General features: G+C 38.9%; 3 protein-coding genes across 4 annotated transcripts; 1 reads left to right on the top strand and 2 right to left on the bottom strand.

Moving 5' to 3' along the window:
• Window positions 1-950: 950 nt before the first annotated feature.
• On the top strand, window positions 951-3,089 carry LOC121772115. 2 transcript variants are annotated; one of them, XM_042169098.1, is made up of 3 exons: window positions 951-1,254; window positions 1,767-2,408; window positions 2,526-3,089. In XM_042169098.1, the coding sequence occupies exons 1-3, from the start codon at window positions 1,194-1,196 to the stop codon at window positions 2,888-2,890; spliced, it is 1,068 nt and encodes a 355-aa protein (XP_042025032.1). In that variant the 5' UTR covers window positions 951-1,193; the 3' UTR covers window positions 2,891-3,089. The 2 variants fall into 2 exon arrangements, with proteins under 2 accessions (XP_042025032.1, XP_042025031.1); XM_042169097.1 differs by having other exon boundaries at window positions 1,767-3,089.
• Window positions 3,090-4,798: 1,709 nt separating this feature from the next.
• LOC121772229 (ubiquitin-like domain-containing CTD phosphatase) lies at window positions 4,799-8,310 on the bottom strand. The gene is made up of 6 exons (XM_042169239.1): window positions 7,951-8,310; window positions 7,409-7,553; window positions 7,126-7,240; window positions 6,989-7,052; window positions 6,042-6,207; window positions 4,799-5,328 (listed from the first exon to the last, which is right to left on the bottom strand). The coding sequence occupies exons 1-6, from the start codon at window positions 8,229-8,231 to the stop codon at window positions 5,089-5,091; spliced, it is 1,011 nt and encodes a 336-aa protein (XP_042025173.1). The 5' UTR covers window positions 8,232-8,310; the 3' UTR covers window positions 4,799-5,088.
• A 719-nt stretch (window positions 8,311-9,029) lies between these two features.
• LOC121772208 (cleavage and polyadenylation specificity factor subunit 3-I-like) lies at window positions 9,030-14,277 on the bottom strand. The gene is made up of 5 exons (XM_042169218.1): window positions 13,874-14,277; window positions 13,701-13,798; window positions 12,279-12,324; window positions 12,044-12,193; window positions 9,030-10,807 (listed from the first exon to the last, which is right to left on the bottom strand). The coding sequence occupies exons 1-5, from the start codon at window positions 14,030-14,032 to the stop codon at window positions 9,167-9,169; spliced, it is 2,094 nt and encodes a 697-aa protein (XP_042025152.1). The 5' UTR covers window positions 14,033-14,277; the 3' UTR covers window positions 9,030-9,166.
• Window positions 14,278-19,074: the final 4,797 nt, after the last annotated feature.

Here is a 19,074-nt window from a genome sequence, read left to right on the forward strand (position 1 = left end):
ATGTGCTTGCATGGTATAGGTATCCATCCATGTCAATGCTCAATCTTCCACTCACAGTAAATGCAATCGATGCTTCCAAGCAGATCTGGAAATGTGTGAGAGTCCCTAAATATCCTGCAATGCATCGTATACAGAATCGGTTGTGAGGTAATCCGCTCCCATCACGAATTTCCATCCACTTATTGAGCAATTGTGGCTTCTCGTTCTCTGTGCACGTACGTCCTCGATCAACCTTGATTGACCTCCTTCATTCTTGCCGAATAATTCATTATCATTGCCTCCGCGTTGTGAATCGTTCCAATAACCTTGTTGCACAAACTATCTCCATCAAAGAAATTTGTTGGCGTTGTATGGATGCAATGGATTCATATTGACGAGATTGACCAATGGCTCGATTTTTCAATTTCGAAAGGTAAAATGATTGAAATTTCTAAAAAGTTATAAAAATAACTAGAATTATAATGTGAAAATGAATAAAACAAAGAAAAAAATTAAACGGTGGAAATCTTGTATGAGATTTGATCCAACGATCTCAAGTTTCAGCCAGAGCTACATCAACATCAAAAGAAAGTGAAAATTTCACAAAAACGAAAAACACACACACACGCACAATTCCGGTGCAAACGGAAATTTCACATCCACCCCAATTCACACTATTGCTTCGCATTTTCCTCTCTGTCCCACACGCTCACGCGCATTTCTCACGAAAAACACACATTGCCACACCTTCCGCCTCCGCCACCGCCGCCACCACCACACCCCCAAATTCTTCGAGAATGTGTTGCTCTTACACACCCCCGTGAACTCCTCCATCACAACACCTCAAATTCATACAGACTTCACGCCACCGTTCGAATTCCTCTCGTTCTCATCTTGCTGGAATCTAGGGTTCCCCCATCCCAATCACGAACTGGAGAATTTCAGCTCTTCACATTCACACCAGGGTATCTCATCTCCTTATTCCGATTTAATCAATCTGTGTAATGGGGAAAAGCCAATACGACGTCAAATCATTTCTATATGCTATTTTGTATGTTCAATTTTTATATGTTCTGCTACTCCGGCGTGTTGTTCAATTGATTGATCATTTTACTTTTTTTGTTGGCTACTCTATTGAATTATTTTAATCGGAGGGGAAAGAAATATTGAGGCTTTCTTCTTTATTGAACTGGAAATTGGGGGAGTTTTTCACCATGGTTCTTCCTTTATGCCTTACATTGTGCATGTTCAGGTGCAATTTGTTTCTGGTTGATGGTATGGCCAAATTTATTTATATCTAAATTATTTTGCTCTTTTCGTGCTTGATTGTTCCGGTAGTCAAATGATCAGTACTTGATTTGTAAAGTTAATGTAATAAATTTTGCTTCTGCTAATGTGATATAGGTCTTTTTATTCTCGAACCATGCGATTTAGGATTTAGTAAAGAAAACTGAAGTACAGAGGTTTGTAGTTAATGAAGTAAAAGCGATTGTTGCGCACAGAGGTTTTGTAGTTTCTGAAGTAAAGGCGATTGTTGCGCACGCTGTTAGATATTTACTTCTGTTAAGTTTCATCATTGCTAAAATCAAGGACCAAAATATGTGATGGACCATAGACAATTTGTGGTTGCTGTCATATCTTAAAGTATCTTTTAAATCCATATGGTATCTGGCTTATTAATGATGCTTTGATCCTGAAGTTCACATCCATTAAACTGCTTATGCAAATGTTTCTATGATTAAGTGTTTTGACATTGACCCTCAAGTTTCCTTTTATTTGGATTCTAGAAATGAAGAGGACCGCATACTACAATGATGTACCTCAACAAGTGCATGATCCGTGGCCTATCAAGAAAGCACTAACATTCTCTGATGTTGATACCACTCATCCTTTCCTGACATTGTCCCGCCAACAAGTTGAATCCAATATTTTGATGTACATGACACCTCAACAGCAGGAAAATCTGAGAGCTGAAGGTCAAGTGGGTTTTAATGCTCAGGACGATGATACTGGTGAAATGTCTGTAATGAAATTAAAGTGGCGTGGGAGCTATTATAATCTAATTGGAAAATGGGGAAAAGTTGTTCGTGGAAAGGGACTTGAAGTTGGGCAGGAAATTAAGCTACGATGGTTTAATGGATGCTTACATTACTCAGTTCCGCAACAGCGAATTGTTGCAGTACCACCAATCAGAATGGTTGCAGCTCCTCTAGTGCAGGACCACTGGCCTATCAGAAAGGTACTCACATCATCAGATGTGGACCCTCATCATCCTTTTCTTCCATTGCCTCGTAAATCTGTTGAAGAGCATATTCTTGTGCACTGGAGACCCCAGGAAAGGGAAAGATTGAGAAAGGATGAACAAGTATCTATAAATGCTCGAGATTATGATACGGGTGAGGCTCATGGGATGAAATTGAAGTGGCGAGGTAATTATTATCATCTTCTTGGGAAATGGGCTAATATAATTAGGCATAAAGGACTTGGTGTTGGAAAAGAAATCAGACTACGGTGGGCAAATAATTGCTTGTTTTTCTCTGTTCCAGAGGAACATATTGTTGCTGCACCATCTGGGCATGATGATTGGCCTATCAAGAAAACTCTCACATTGTCGGATGTGGATACAAATCATCCATTCCTTACTTTGCCAGGCAAAGCTGTCGAGGATCACATTCTTTTCTACTGGACTCACCAAGCTCAAGACCAGTTGAGGAATGAACATCAAGTTGGTGTCAATGGTCGAGATGATGATACTGGCGATTTGTATGTGATGAAGTTGAAATGGCGTGGAAGTTATTACAATCTGATTGGTAAATGGGGCAAAATAATCAGAGAGAAGAGGCTCGATGTAGGGAGAGAGATCAAGGTACGCTGGGATAATGGATGCTTGGTTTTCTCAGTTCCTCAATGACAGAGTTCTTTCATGTAGATCTAAGTTGAAACTGTAGCCCATCTATTGCGATTCTCTCTATATAATATATCAATGGAGTGCCTTTACTTTCTCGTTAATATGATAATTGACATGAAAGAGTATACTTATACCATTATTTTAAGCTGCTATAACTGTGGGATCATCAATTGAATTTAAGACTTTCTATTTCATTCAGTTATCATCAGAGTTTATCGAGCACAAAGTTCTTTTCTCGTTTTTCTCTTCCTAACCCCCCTTTTATGATTGGAAGAACATAGATATTTGACGCATTGCTAGGGACATGGTGGTGTTTGTTCAATTGATCTCTCTCTGCCCTGTTCTGTTCCCTCCTCATCTTCCTACCTTCGAAGGTTAAGCAAGCAAATACAAAAGAATTTTCTTGCTGATTCAGTATTCAAGAGGTTAACTGCCAATGGGTTAATTTCTGAAACCGAGCTTGCAGCTAAAAAATAATTTTTCTTGATGATTTGGTATTTTAGCAAGTGGTGGTTTTCAAGACACTGCTTTTTTATATGGAGTGAACTGCACAAAAGGTCCCTAACTTTTCGTCTTATAACAGCAGAGACCCCTAACATTTAAAAATCCCACCACAGGGGTCTAACAAAATATACAATCACAAACCTTGCATATTTTGCCATTTTCCAGACGAAAATGCTCAAATGGGCTGAAGGGCATTTTAGTCCATTTGGTTGCATTTCTCCTGACCCTATCTGCACATCTAGCCTGATGTGTAAGAGATGTCTCTTCAAATTGTTAATCATACGTATGCTAACAAATTTTTGAGAAATTTTCAATATTATAGAATATTTTAGAATTATGAGTATGCTTAACTAAATATGTATGTCTCTTCAAATTGTTAATCATACGCCGACCATACTTCTCCAGGCGCCCTCACTGACTCTTGCTCCAACCGGCCAGCCCCCTGTTTCAGAGCCGCCGCATGAAAAACTTTGTTACTGAACCGCCTGAACAAATCCTCACAAAAGAATAAGGCTGCGCCGCCTGCGCGTATTGAAATATCTTGCTCCAGCCGACCAGCCCCCTGTTTCGCAAATCATCTCTGAAGGATTCTTCCATTTGCTGATGCCAAGCATTCAAGAATGAGAGCAATTTTCATTAATCCAGGTACATTGGAAAGAGGGATTGAGAATGTGTATCATATATTGGAAAGTGGTCCGTGGGGATCTTCATTGGAGAAAGCTCTCTCTCTCATGTTGTTTAAAAATATTTTTTTAAAATGAATTCGTAGTTAAGTTTGAATAAACTTGATTAAATTTATTTTAGATTAAATTTTTGAAAATAAAATAAAATAATAATTATTCCACAAAACATAACGTAGCTAAAAATAGTTTAAAAATTAGAAAAAAAAAACTCAAAATAAAATTAAATCAATGAAATACTACTATTAATTATTCATTTTTTGAATATTCTTATTTATTTATAAGATATATTTTAAAATCAAATAAAAGATGCATATTTATAAGAATTCAATACATAAAATAAAAAGGAAATAGGTACATGAAGCAGACTGCATGGCAGGGGCGGCGTCAGCATGGTGTCTGTGTTTGACGAGAATGCCCTTTTAGGGGCGGAGGGTATTATGGTCCGAAAAAATCTCATTTGTAATCGTATATTTTGTTAGATCCCTGTGGTGGGATTTTTAAATGTTAGGGGTCTCTGCTATTACAAGGTGAAAAGTTAGGGCTCTTTTATGCAATTCACTCTTTTATGTGCTATCGAGAGAAACTATAGTAAAATTAAAATTAGACCATTTGTAGAAAAATTACCGTGGTCTTTAATGTTTACAACTTGAATCTATGTATCTTTTGGTATTTTTTTCTTTGTAGAATATAACAGAGTTTGTTGGCACTCATAAACTTGCAGTTGTATTGGAATTGTTGTGAACTGCGCACATCTATATCAAAACAATATTGTCTTTACACTGAATGAACCATGATCTTCATAACACATTGCCTTACCAAGAAGGGCAAGAATCCATATGTTTTCATTAACTGAAATCTTTGTTAATCTTCTATCACCTTTGGAGCTGCTAAACACCCATCATCCCCACCCTCTGTTCAAGTTACGAGCACATGATATAGAGAAATAAACATATAAGGTACTACCAAAACAAAATAGCCTGGCGATCGGAAGACACACAAAGCAGCATGGGTATTCTAATCATGCCGTCGCCTCTTCACTTTGGCAAATGACTCCCAGTTCTTGTGATCAAGAGTGCTGATATCGTCAAGCCTTGCGATAGCTAGCAAATATTTGGTCAGCTTTACAAGTTCTTGATCGCTCTCCCGATTTGCATGGCATCTTTTGAACGGTTTTATAGTCAAACCATTTTGGGGATTCATCACAAAATTCCTCCGCAGATCATCAAACATTATGGTATTCTTGGCGCTGTAGAACTGCACAGATATACCAATAAGATCTTACTATTAGTTTAAGGAAAAAGGGGATACTAGGCAAGACAATAAATTCTTCCACAGCCTAAAATGACACATTGCTATCTTAAATTTGAGTTGGTGTTTTTGCATTAACTTGATGTCATGAGTTGTTTTTAAACCACTCAGTAGCAGAGGTATGTGCAGAAACCAAGATGAGATTAAAATGAGGATAATTATATGCATAGTCAATATAAGAATTAATTTTGAAACTAAGGTCTGTCGTAAAATAAAAGATGTTCCAGACCCCCTCCTGTATTTCCAGAAACAGTTACTCCTCTAACCCAAAATAAAAAAGTTACCACACTTTTGAAATGTTGATAAGCTCTCAATCTTCTAGTTATTTTGAAGAAGCTCAGGTTGACAGTTGACACCTTCTATTTTTACTTTCGATGGCAAATTGTGTCTAGAAAATATGTAGCAATGAAGCAAATCTAAATTCAAACTTTTAGGGAAGTAAGGATTTAATCATCATCATCATAATCATGACAATCAATAATTAAGGTTGCAGAGCCACAAGTAACTGCTGGTTCCAACTCTACAAGTGTCAGTTATACTTAGACCCATGCTATCATGGCAGTGGGGACTGGGGAAGAGGAGGATATTCATTGAGCACACAGATTTATAATAACAGCATTTACAAACATATAGCATAAAAAGCAGTATGAGATCCAGACCTCGGGAAAATGTGCCCAAATCAAGCCAAGTGGTTTGCAATCAAACACGCCACGATTATCTGACTGAACTGTGATCATGGCCATATGGTCAAGAAGAGCAGTAATTTTGTAGTCAGGATGATCTAGTACCCCAAGCTGCCCCATCTTTAGTTCAACCCACTTCATGCTGCAGTAATGAAGTATATTCATTTTAGAAAGAATGACTTTTATGAAAGCTATCTAGTCTTTTGACACTTGTAATTTCCAAATCCTCTTCATGTTAGCTAAATTAACTTGAAAACTGAAAAACCAGTTATGCTGACTGACATTTGGCATATACCAGTGAGACTAGGAAATGAAGTATATTCATTCTAGAAACGTCTGTTATGAAATCTATCTAGTCTTTGCTGGTTGTGAGATCCGAATTCTCTAACTTGAAAAATGGCAAACCTAATATGATGTGTGATATTTGGCACGTTCAAGTAGCACGATAGTAATTTTATTTACTCTACAATTTTAGTCTTTATAATAGAAAGGGATGAAGTAAAATTACAATGGGAAGTTGGTATAGTTTTGAGAGGAAAACCAATTATGGAAGTATGAGGGAAACTGAACAAAGGGATAAAAGGCTCGAGGAATCCCGAGCACAATGAAAGATCAGGGTATACATAATGCAGAAGGTGTCTAGTCTTTCGAGTAAGTAGCAATATTGATGAAATAGAAGCTGTTAGCCTGTTACTACTGTATGGAAAACTCTTATGGAAACCCAGAAGGAAGTCAGTATCTAAATACATGGTTAATTAGTAGTTATTATTTGAAGTGAACTTTCAAAGTGGATTACTGAAATAGACTATTAGAATAAACGTGTGAATCCAACCTTAAAAGCCGTATAGAAAAAACAGAATAGAGAGCAAACTTGTACTATACAATAGGCCTTTTGAATTTATGCTAGATAAAATTACAATTACCTGGTGGCAGACCAAATCATGATGTCGTAATCAGCATAGGCAGCCGCGAGAAACTCGTGCAGATCTGTGTAATTCAATAAGAAAATATATAAGACACAACAAGATAAGTAATATAAGCATTTACAATAAACACTTACAGGGGCGCATGAGTTCTAAGGGATTCTCCGCCGTAGACCGATGGTCAAAGAGCGTATAATCTATATCCAGAACAAGCAATTTTTTGCCTTGACGGCAAGGATTTCGAAGCTCAATCTAACATAAAAACAAAGAGCATAACGATCATCGTCCCCAGAAATAAAAAACAAAATTACAGCATATATCTGCAGGAAGCAAAATCAAGGATATAGTAGCACACTAATTTTTAATGAGGAATTGCAATTGTTTAGTCTCATAGGAACAGTTGAATAAAGTTTAACTGACTTTGTACTGCTTAATACGACGATTTAGTTTCTGCTTATTCATTTCTTTGTCTTTAATGTCCACGACTTCATCCTGCCCGATTTCAAAATCATCAACAATCTCCGGGGATTCCATAGGATCCACAATTATATCATCTTCAACTGTACTGCAAAATAACTTAAACTGTCAGAGATTTTCCCTCAATATTGACAAACCACTATTTCAGAATGTTTCAGTAACTTCACTGCAGACTTGAATGAATGAAAAATTTACCAGGGCCAAAACATAAAAGAAGTAGGGACAATGGAAATAAACATGAAACAACAATCTTTCAAAAAAGTAACCAATTTCCATCTAACAAAAAGCATTGCCAAAAAATATATTACCTTGCTGAAAAGATTAAAACCAGTGAAAAGCTAACAACAATTGAAAATTCAACAAAAAGACGCAGAACCAATCTAACAGACCACAAGATCACACTCGTAGAATTCAGCTAAATCCAGGAATTTAATAACCAAAACCTCGAGGGTTCCTATAAACCACAAAATCAGGCGAAATGTTACCCAATCATGGTCATCTTGAGAGAAGATTTCAATGGAATCTGAGAGAGAAGCAGAGAATCGTCAGCGAGTTTGGAGCCGACTTTAGGGTAGAGAAGCTTCTGCCTTTTGGGGAGCACCTTCGTAACCTCGCATATCCGCCGCTTGAGTTCCCCCACCGTGTCGTCGCCACACACTCTGACAGTGTATTCCTTCCCGCTCCACTTCACGTTCAACGTCAGCTCCTCCTCCGTCAGCGCCGATACTGCCACGGCGGAGGCCGACGACGACGTCTCACCCGCCATTCCGATTCCGATACAAGATTTTAGGTTTATGCCGTCCTAGTCTCGATTAACAAAACGCAAAATTTATTTGCCAAAACTATTGTGCTTAATTTATTACTATTATTACTACTACTACTACTACTATTACTATTATTCTTTTCTTCACAAGTTAATTTTCAAATTTTATTTTATAGACGTGGTCAAGTAAATCACGAAAAAAAATCAAATTCTAATTTTATCTTACACTTTTTTAAAAAAAGGGAAATTGATCTCTAAAATCATGAACTTCGCCTAATTTTTTGTATTTTCCATGAACTTTAAAATTAGTAATATCACAGGCTTTGCACTTTGTTTGGTATTTCCCACGGCATGTATTTGACTAACTTACGATGTTTTTTTTATCATACTTGACACAATTAAATCAACGTGGTTTTCAACGTGACTTTTTATCCTACATGTTATGAACTTAAAAAGTGGTTTAAAATATCATAAAACGTATCACGGTTGCCTACGTAAAATAAAATTTTGATGAAAATATCTTATTTGAGTGAGTTTGAGAAATACCAAGCAAAATACTAAATCATGAAGTTTATAATTTTCACAATTATCTTATATATCTTCTTTTCGACAAAATACGCTATATATATGACCATCGGTTTAAACACGTCACTCACCACTATTCACGTCACCCTAAGAAAAAGAGTGACCATTCTTGACATAACCATAATATTTCAATGTATTTAAAATCGATTGTCACATTATCGCGTAAAGCCATCTGCAAACCAAATCAGGAAAATATAAGTAGATCAAGGAACAAAATTAAACAAGCCAAAAAGAGTGGTTTTTTAGTGTTCCAAGTTATATGCATTGCAAGATGCAGAGATTACATGTTTTAGTGAAAATTGTCTAGATTTCTCCAACCTAACTATCTCACAAGGGGCCGGGAGGTGGAGATCCTAAGATCCAGGAGGCGGTATCGGCTTTATGGCGCTGATGACTCTCCGGTATGCTGTCTTAACTCGTTCTTTAAGGCCTTCATTCTCACATTCCACTTCACCACTCTGTTTCTCCAGAAGGGCTGTAGTCCCATCTACATTGATCAACAGCTTGCCCTCGTTCTCGTATTTCACATCTCCAAACAGGGAAACAAGAAGTGCGTGTATGATTTTGTCCGCTTTCTTGCTTTGTTCGTCTTCATTTGTTTCCTGTTCAGATTCAACCATGAGCTTTGGCAGTTCTCGGCTAGCATTCAGTACTAGAGCCACAACTGAGTCCGAAACCATGTCACTGATGGGATCTGCTGTCCAGTGTAGTGAAACATGATTCTCGGTCTCCTGCTTCACTGTCACCTTGTCATGGACTTTCAGAGTCGGTACCCCAGATTCCTCGTCTGTTGAGGCCTCCACGCTTTCATAAATTAGATTAAGCCTGTGTTTCAAAACAGCAAAAGCACCTGAATATGGGATTGTAATCCGCTGGATGACGCTACCAGTGGAGAGTTGAGAGAAGACATGAAGATCATCAGGAGCCATTATCTGATAGGTGAAACCTTTCTTAACAAGCAAACCACTGAGGATTTCACCAACTGCAGGCGTCTTTTCCGCCAACTTTCCAATCGTTTTTGCCATCTTCTGAGAGTTGAAGTGCATTTCTACAGACTGACAGTTCTTTGGAGTAATAATTTTAGTGTTACCATCAGCAAAGACCGAGAGGAGCTTCTGTTTGAGCCTTCCCATCTCATTTGCTTCACCATGTACCAATATAATGTTCGGAGGCATGAGCTCTTTCAGAAACGTGCTTGTTTGATTATAATCCGCATGAGCCGAGAAGGAGATATAGTGGACTGTCATGTTTAGAGGAGCAGACAAACCACTTGCAAGTGTAACTTCCTTGGGTTCACTCATAATGGCCTTGGCTGGTGTCCCTTCAACAACATAACCAGGTAGGACACATGCATTTCTCTTGTCCGAGCACCATTTGTCAAATAGCTGCCTCGACAACCCACTTTGAAGCCCACCAGGACTTGCCATCACAACTGCGGGTCCTACGTCACGAAACTCATCCAGACTTTTTAATGGAGAGATGTGTTTAAAGTCAAAGGGATTCGAACTGGCAAATTGATTCCGGATTCTGTCATTCATAGAATTAATGTAGGTCTGGTAAACTGCCATGCACCTCTTTGCAAGTGGGGAAGCGTAATATATGGGAACATTGTGGAGATCACGGTGATTTTCCCAGTACTCATCCAGTATCAGTAGTAGTTCTTGAGCACGGCCCAGTGCAAAAGCAGGAATAAGAACACGGCCACCTCGAGAAATTGTTGAATGAATGACCTCAGTAAAATGTTTCTCCCTTATATGCCGTGGTTGATGGTTCTGAACCCCATAAGTTGATTCGATGATGCAAACGTCTGGGGAGAACTGTGGCAGCTCAGCAGCACGAAGATGACGGTCTTCTTCACGGGAATAATCACCAGTGTAGAGGATACGTACACCAGCTATATCAACCATAAACATGGCAGCACCAAGCACGTGACCAGCAGTATAACACCAGAAACGGATCCCGTTAACCTCCAGAGTCTGATGGAAGTCAATAACCTGGAGAATAAATATAACATTACACACTGATGCAGTGTAATTTAGACACTTTCAAAAGGCTGACTAGTTAAACCACTGAGCCACATTGCTTCATTTACCTTCTGTTATAATGCCATTACAGCAGACCCATCTCAAATTAAAACATATAAAAAAATGTCCTTAACTTTTCAAGTGAAGTATCTCCATGTACCTCTAAAATTTTAAATTTACGATATCATTCTTCAAGGACCTACAGCATGTATATTGATAAAGCCAAAATTGAACTTTATTGTATCAAGCAGTTCGAAAACCATAAAAATGACCATCTCAAGGAGACAAGGACTACTGATGTGTGTGTTTGTATGTGGAATCCTTAATATCCTTGAAGAATACAGGGGCAGTTCTTTTTTCATAACAAATATATACTTAATAGAACTACTGAGATGTTTATGTTTTAACTTAATGATCTACACTTGATAAGGTAAAGGTTGCCAATAAAAGCGAGATTCTTAGAGTGTTAGACTCCAAGTGCAATTTAAAAGAAGCAACAACAGCAACATTGTAGTTTCGAGCAAGAGTAGATGAAGCTGGAGGGAGGCAAGTTCAAGTAAAACATTTAGGAATTAGGACAATATGAAGTACATATAGCTTGCACCAGAACTATACGACTGAGCCCAATTCAACCTCTTCTTCATGTGAATCCTCATTTCAATTGATGCCATGCAAATAGACTCTTCAGACCATGAATCCAACTAATCGAAATCAAACGGGGAAGGGCTTGTCCAAAAGGATTTAGTAACAGGGGAATATTATGACTCATTTCAATCCGTTTCCATACAAATAGTGTTTATTTCACTTTATTTCAGATATCTACTTCTTTACTTATCTCAGTCCCTTCACTCTTTCAGGCATCAGCATCACATTGAGTATGTTTATCACTAAATGCCAAATCATTTTACTTAACCAAATGTACAGAAATTTCCCATTACTTGAAAGTTGCAAGGAGACAGAATACTAAACAATGTAGATATATGCATTAGGTTACAAGGGGCATTTTCATCTACTCATCTTAAGTAAAGGACAAGACACGACTAAAGTTTTTTTTATCATAATAGATTAAGAACAATTTTGTAGGTGGATCTAAGTAGGGACCAATTTCTAAAAAAGAAGATCCACCATTCGATCATAGTTAGTTCTCAATCTAAGCATAAGGAAATGAAGAAACAAAGAAATGATGAGAATAGCCATAGAACAGACCTCAATTTTATCCATGGACCGAAGAATGTCCTGCTCATCATATAACATATCTTCAACTGAGACCTTGCTAACTTTAACATAATCCGATAGCAGCAACTTGTAAATGGCCTTAGTAGCATGCGTCATAAAAACCCGTCCTTTAAACGTTGTCTGAGGGACATTAACAGGGGACGAGCCATCAGTGAAGATTGCACAAACAATACTTTGCTACAAGCACTAGTTAAGGCCAACCAACCTTTTCCAGAAAATATGGAAGTGAAGCAGCATGGTCCAAGTGAAAGCTGCACACATAAAGCATAAGCAGGTGCAGTATAGAAAGGATAAATAAATCCAAATCAAAGAATATCACATGGCCCAAGTGCATGGTCAGATCAAATGTGAAATTAAAGAAGGGGCTGACTAAGAAGGTTGAGATCACATCAGATACGAATACTAAGGGATAATAGGGACCGATATCCGATTCACCTACACCCACCACCTCAACCCAAAAAAAACAATAAACAAAGAGAGGGAAAATATTGCAGAGCATCTAGCATGTCTATATAATACATTAACCAGATACAAACCTTCTTTTAAAAGGAAGACAGAAAATGCAATCTAAACAATATTAATTTTTAATTGACAAAAAAAATTTATGAGCTTATAGGGACAGTGTTTTCTGGACTAAATGTGTCTCATTCTCTTTGATCATGAATAAATAATCCTTGAACACTGCATGAAGCCACTGATGTAGTTGAGAGAAGGATGCAAGTGTTGTTAGGGTCGCGGGGCGCATCGGGTCGATGAGGTAAAAATTCGGGTCGCGGGTCGACGAGTCGACTGGGTCGAGAGACCCACAAATCTAGGCTAATTGTTTTGCCTTTTAATATTAAATAAAATAAATATATTGCTCTAATGTTTATAATATATCAAATAATATAAATGTAGACGTAATTCATGTGAATAGAGATAAAGTGGAAAATAGAAATGATCAAAATATCAAAACAATTCATAAGTCATAACACAATAAATAATTGATACCATTGTCTGAAAATATCAAAACAAATGAATATATGAATGGTGGCAGCAAAAGATCTTTGAATTGTTTATTTGTTTAGGAGTGAAGTGGCCGAATTCTAAAGTGTAGAAAGTAGGTTTGAAAAGTTTGATGTGGTGCATGCATATATATAGAGAATTGTGATTCAGAGAGTCAGAAAACATATGAGAGATTTGAGAAAATCAGAGAGATCATATGTTTAGGGCGACCCAGGCGACCCAATGGCGACCCTCTATCTCGATCAACCCACCCATGTTGGGGCGGTGATGGTCTCGACCCGGGCGACCCGAGCGACCCGAACGACATTTTGACAACATTGGATGCAACACTTATGGCTGATCTGGTACTTCAATTCACAATATGTAGCTCAGAGCAAGCCTCGCAGCGTATCCTATTTGTAATCTCTTAAAAACCATTACTCTAAGCATTTCCATGAAGATATTAAATGAAATGTGTACAATTGTGTTGAAAAGGTACAAATTCTCATTGATGAATTCAGTATATTCAGTATACACTAGTAAAGGAGCAACACAATGAAAATAAAAGCAATTCATGGAGTTAGTAACTTGTAATTACACTAGCTTACAAGTATAAAAAAAATGGGGAGGAATAGGAACTTACTGGGTAACGAGAAGAAGATCGATTGCAGAAGGATCAATCTCGTCGAAGTAAGGCAACGCAGCCATTCCGGAGAAAGCTGGATGAATGCCGCAGTCGAACTAATCCAAGGGAAAACCAGTACAATAAGTTCCACATAACACACACAGATACGCACAGGAAGGGGAGGTACCAACCATAACAACTTTTCCCTTGAAGGACATGTAAACGCAGGAGCGGCCGACTTCGTTGCCGGCGCCGAGGGGCGTAATGATGAGCTCATCGCCTTCGCTCGAAGTCTTTGAATTGGCTCTCTTCAGAGACGAAGCTGGCGCCGCAGCTGAAGCTGAAGCCATTACTTCACCCACAGCTCCGCGTAAACAACAGGAAAGAGTTTTTAAACTTCACAAACCCTAATTTTGCACGAATGCATTGCCATTGCTGCAAAAACGAAATCAATTTCAGCTATTACCGACGGTTACTGTAGCGCGGTAGGGCGGCTCACTCGTCGCACGCTTTGTGCTTGTTTTCCTCAAAACCAAAATCAAAACCAAGCAGTCAGTGAAGTGAACAGTGTTTTAATTTCGATTAAGGGTGTCTTTGGTTTGATGAATGAGCATCTCTAATGATAATAAGCCAGTCATAGGCTAGCCACAAACTCCTCCTACCATATTATCAGGACTAAAACTTCTACTGCCACATCATTAGGACAAACAATAGGCTAGCCACAATAAACAAAAATTATAAAAAAATAAATAATTAACAATCACACAAAATACGAAATTAAATTTACAACACAGATACGGGAAAATTCAATAATAATATTTAAATTTAAAAAAGAACATTAATTTAAAAAAAATTACATTGATTAAAAAAATCTAACGACGTGCAGTCCTCCGCGCCCACAACTCTTCAATTAAATCCTTTTGGGGTCGAATATGAGCATCCACTTGGCGCATGTCGGCATGTGCCTTGAGGCGGTCGACTTCATCGTGAGGTACCCCCTTCGTACGTTGGGGGCGGCCACGCCGTGGCTTGGGCCGGCTTCATTAGCATCGTCATTGGCCCAACTAGTCAGTTGTACACCTTCATCTTCGACAATCATGTTGTGCAGGATAATACAGACGTACATTATATCAGCAATGCAGTCGACATGCCACAAACGCGTTGGACCCATAATTGCCGCCCATCGAGACTGGAGCACACCAAATGCGCGCTCCACGTCCTTGCGCGCCGACTTCTGCCGTTCCGCAAAGTAGGTCTTCCTCTCATCTGATGCGCATCTGATCGTCTTCACAAAGACGGGTCACCTAGGGTATATCTTATCCGCCAAGTAGTAGCCCATATCATGCTGGTTCCCGTTGGCGATAAAACTGATGGCCGGACCGACACCCTGGCACTGCTCGTTGAAAAGGGGCGACGAGTTGAGGACGTTGAGGTCGTTATTCGATCCGGCTACCCCAAAATATGCATGCCAAATCCACATCTGGTAATCAGCTACGGCCTCGAGGATCATAGTGGGATTCTTTCCCTTGTAGCCGGTCGTGTAGAACCCTTTCCAGGAAGCGGGGCAGTTCTTCCACTCATAATGCATATAATTTATGCTGCCCAACATCCCGGGGAACCCATGCTTCTCCTCGTGCATCTGCATCAGATCCTGGCACTCTTCAGGGGTAGGGCTTCGAAGATACTGATCACGGAATATTTCAATGACGCCCTGACAGAAATACTTCATACAATCCAGGGCAGTCGTCTCACCGATGTGGAGGTACTCGTCCCGCATGTCTGCCGCGTCTCCGTAGGCCAACTGCCTGATTGCCGCAGTGCACTTTTGTATAGGTGTGTGGCCTGGTCTGCCAGCCGCATCGTACCTGAACCGGAAATACAAATATCGACGCTCCAAAGCATCAACTATACGCATAAACACTGCCCTATGCATCCTAAAACGCCGCCTGAAAAGAGGCGCCCAAATCGCGGCTCCTCCGCAAAGTAGTCTTCATATAGCCGCTGATGTGCAACTACGTGATCCTGATCAATCACTGCTCGTCGGTGGACAACGGGTGGAGGTCGAGGTACCGTCGGCTGCAAGGCCCTTTGTATCAACCGGTTTATCTTGCGGGACGTATAGACCTCCAACTCTTCGTTAATTTGCCGTTCGTACTCCTCAGCATCCCCACCACTTCCACCAATACTACCACCCGTGTTACTCATTTCACGTTGTTGCTCTTATACATAAATTAAGATGGAGAGAAAACTCGTTAAAACAAGTGGTGCTAATGAAAATGACGTACAAATCGCGTATATATAGTGTTTCGAAAAATTTTAAAAAAAAATTTTGAGCTGGCCGATCGCTCGCCGATCGGGAGCCTGCAATGGCGGCTGATGCGAATCAAATAGTACATTTTTTCTATTCCCCTAACTTTACATGATTTATATAGTTTGATGCTTGCAAAGTATGTTTTATGGTGTAGGAAGAGGAGTGAATGGTGAAACGAAACAAGGAATGAAGCTCGAATGGCGAAAAAGTCGCGTCCGCTGCCCAGAAAGCTCTCAAAACTGGCCACCCGGCCGGGTGTACTTTTATGCCTAATATTTCCACCCGGCCAGGTGAAATATTTAAGGCGGGCGGAGTCCAGAGTAAATCACCCGACCGGGTGATTTTTGTACCAATAATTCCACCCGACCGGGTGACTTTTTTAATGAAGGAGGAGTCCAGAGGCATTCACCCGACCAGGTGATATTTTCAGTTGCAAATATCCACCCGGCGGGGTGGATCAATTTCAACAGTTTCTCGGCAGTTTTGGCAGGGGAGAAAAGGAGAAAAAAAGAAAGCAAAATGGAGGTTTTCGGATAGGAAAAACAGAGAAGAGATAAGGGAGAAAGAAAGGAGGAAGAAGAAAAGGAAGAGTTCCGACCAACATTCCGACGATCCGTCTTCAAATCCCAATTCCACTCAACGAGAGCATGCTTCCTATGGTTTTAATTGCAAATATCACCATGTGTTTAGACTAAGCTCTCTATGTTGCTCCAAGTTGCAATCTAGGCTTTGTATGGATGTTTCTACACCATTGAATTCATGTGATTTGATACCATCACTGTGATTAATGTTTATACACTATGTTTTTGGCTAATAATGTAGTGTTGTTATTTCCTTTGCTATTGTCTCTTTAACATAGTTTAGGATTGATTGATTGTTGGTATACTATTGAATTAGAATTGTTTAGAGGATAATTTGATAGTGGATTAAGTAGGTGATTATAGTATATGTTTATTTCTCCCGCGCTTCCACAGGAGTTTATAGACATTGAAAATTGGTTCATAGGTTATGTGTTCAGCTAATTGTGAACTACCCATCGTGTAATGTCCAGTGTACGTGATTAGGCTGATGTTTTAATCCCATCATATGTTTTATTGTAAAAGGTTTAGAACAATACAAGCCTAGCGAGCAACTTGGAGTGACATATTTTCCTATTTGAATAGTCATTCTTAGTTAACTTGTAGCTTAATTTTGTCATCGACGTTTGGAAATCAAAATCTTCAAAACAAATCACTTTTTAGTATGTATTTTCTACGTCTTAGAATTAAATAATCAATTCATTCCCTGTGGATCGACACTCGAAGTATTACATTCGACGATGTACTCTTGCAGTATTGCTGTAATATTAGAGCTATCTTATTAAACTTGTGTGATCTTACACTTGATAATTGAACTCGAAAATTACACATCAGCAGCCAGCCGACCGGCGAGCTGATCGGCCAGCGCCCGAAAATCGGCGTCTGGTCGCTGATTTTTTCGCTGAAATGGCGCTCGCCGGTTCCAATGGTTCGGCGAGCGGACCGGCCAGCGCCGGGAATCGGCTAGCCTGTCCGCTCGCCGCCATTGGAGATGCTCTAAGATAGTTAGTGGACCTTATATATGAGGAGTATTATTAATAATAATAATCGATTAAGTAAAAATAATAAAAAAGTCGATTAAATGTGACACAGAAAAAATAAAATGGAAGATAAATTCGACCACAGTGGGAGTCGAACTCACGACCTTCTGAGATCCAGTGCGCTATGCGGTCAGAGATGCTTTTCCTGTTGCCATTTTGAATAATAATAACGATCCTACTTCGATAGATTGCTCGTACACTACTTAATTCTTGTCTTCTTTTTTTTATCCAAATTAACATAAATTCAAAAGTTACGTGATGGTGAACTACTAGGCCAACTCACACCCATTAATTATTGTCTATTTTGCTCGTTTCATTCAGATGATAATGTAAGGAGAGGAGGTATGCATCTTGCGCTCCCAAATAAATACTCTATCTGTCCTATTAATATTTTGCCTTGATTAGGCACAGGATTAAGAGATAATTTAGTGATTAAACGGAAGAGGGAACATTTTTTTTGGTCCACGAACTTTGCCAAATTATCATTTTAGGTCCGTGAACTTTGAAAATATCATTTTAGGTCCGTGAACTTTGAGTTAGTATCATTTGAGGTATTTTTTACTATTTCCAAGTTTTTTGGACGAAAATACCCTAAATACCTTAAAGTGTATATATTTTTAATAAATATATCATATACTCATATTTTTTTTATAAATATCTTTACAATATATTTTTGACAAATTTTCTAAATATAATTTGACCTTAAATATTATCACTTAATTTTGTGACATGCAAGTAAAATTACTTCTTTAATTTTTTATATTAATTTTTTTATAAATTGAATAAAGAACTTTTTATAAATAAACTATATTCAGCCATTTGGTCGCAAAAGTCTAAGGTAACTGACTTCATTTCTTTTTTGGATACCACCTATTCAGCAAATGCGAACTATTGGATAAATATGATTGCACATAGAAATATAATCCATGAACAGTCCGAGAAAACAATATGCAGCCTTCATCAACAACAATTACTTCAATCAGAGCATTTTCATTGCCTTCTTGAATCCGTTATGACACTGAGCAAATGCTGCGTCTCGGCTAGAGCAGATTCTGTGTCGAAAAGAGGCGATACAACTGCAACTCCATTGAGATTTGGGACACCCAAGTCCATCACTGGCTTTGCATTTGAAATGCTAATTCCGCCAATCGCCACCACTGGCAACTTGGATGACAAACATACCGTTTTCAGCCCATCCAAGCCCACCGTGATATTCTTCTGTTTCGGATATACACCGCCACAACCAATGTAGTGTAGTCAGCCCCATCAACCCATGCTTTCTCAGCTTGCGCTGGCGTTTTGCAAGATACGCCAATAATTTTGTCAGGCCCAAGTAGCATCCTCGCAACATGAGCAGGAATGTCAGACTGACCAATATGAACTCCATCAGCATCACACGCAAGGGCAACATCAATTCTGTCGTTGATCAGCAAAGGTACGCCATAAGAATGGCATATCTTGAT

This window comes from Salvia splendens, chromosome 16 (assembly GCF_004379255.2).
Source record: "Salvia splendens isolate huo1 chromosome 16, SspV2, whole genome shotgun sequence".
NCBI lineage: Eukaryota > Viridiplantae > Streptophyta > Magnoliopsida > Lamiales > Lamiaceae > Salvia > Salvia splendens.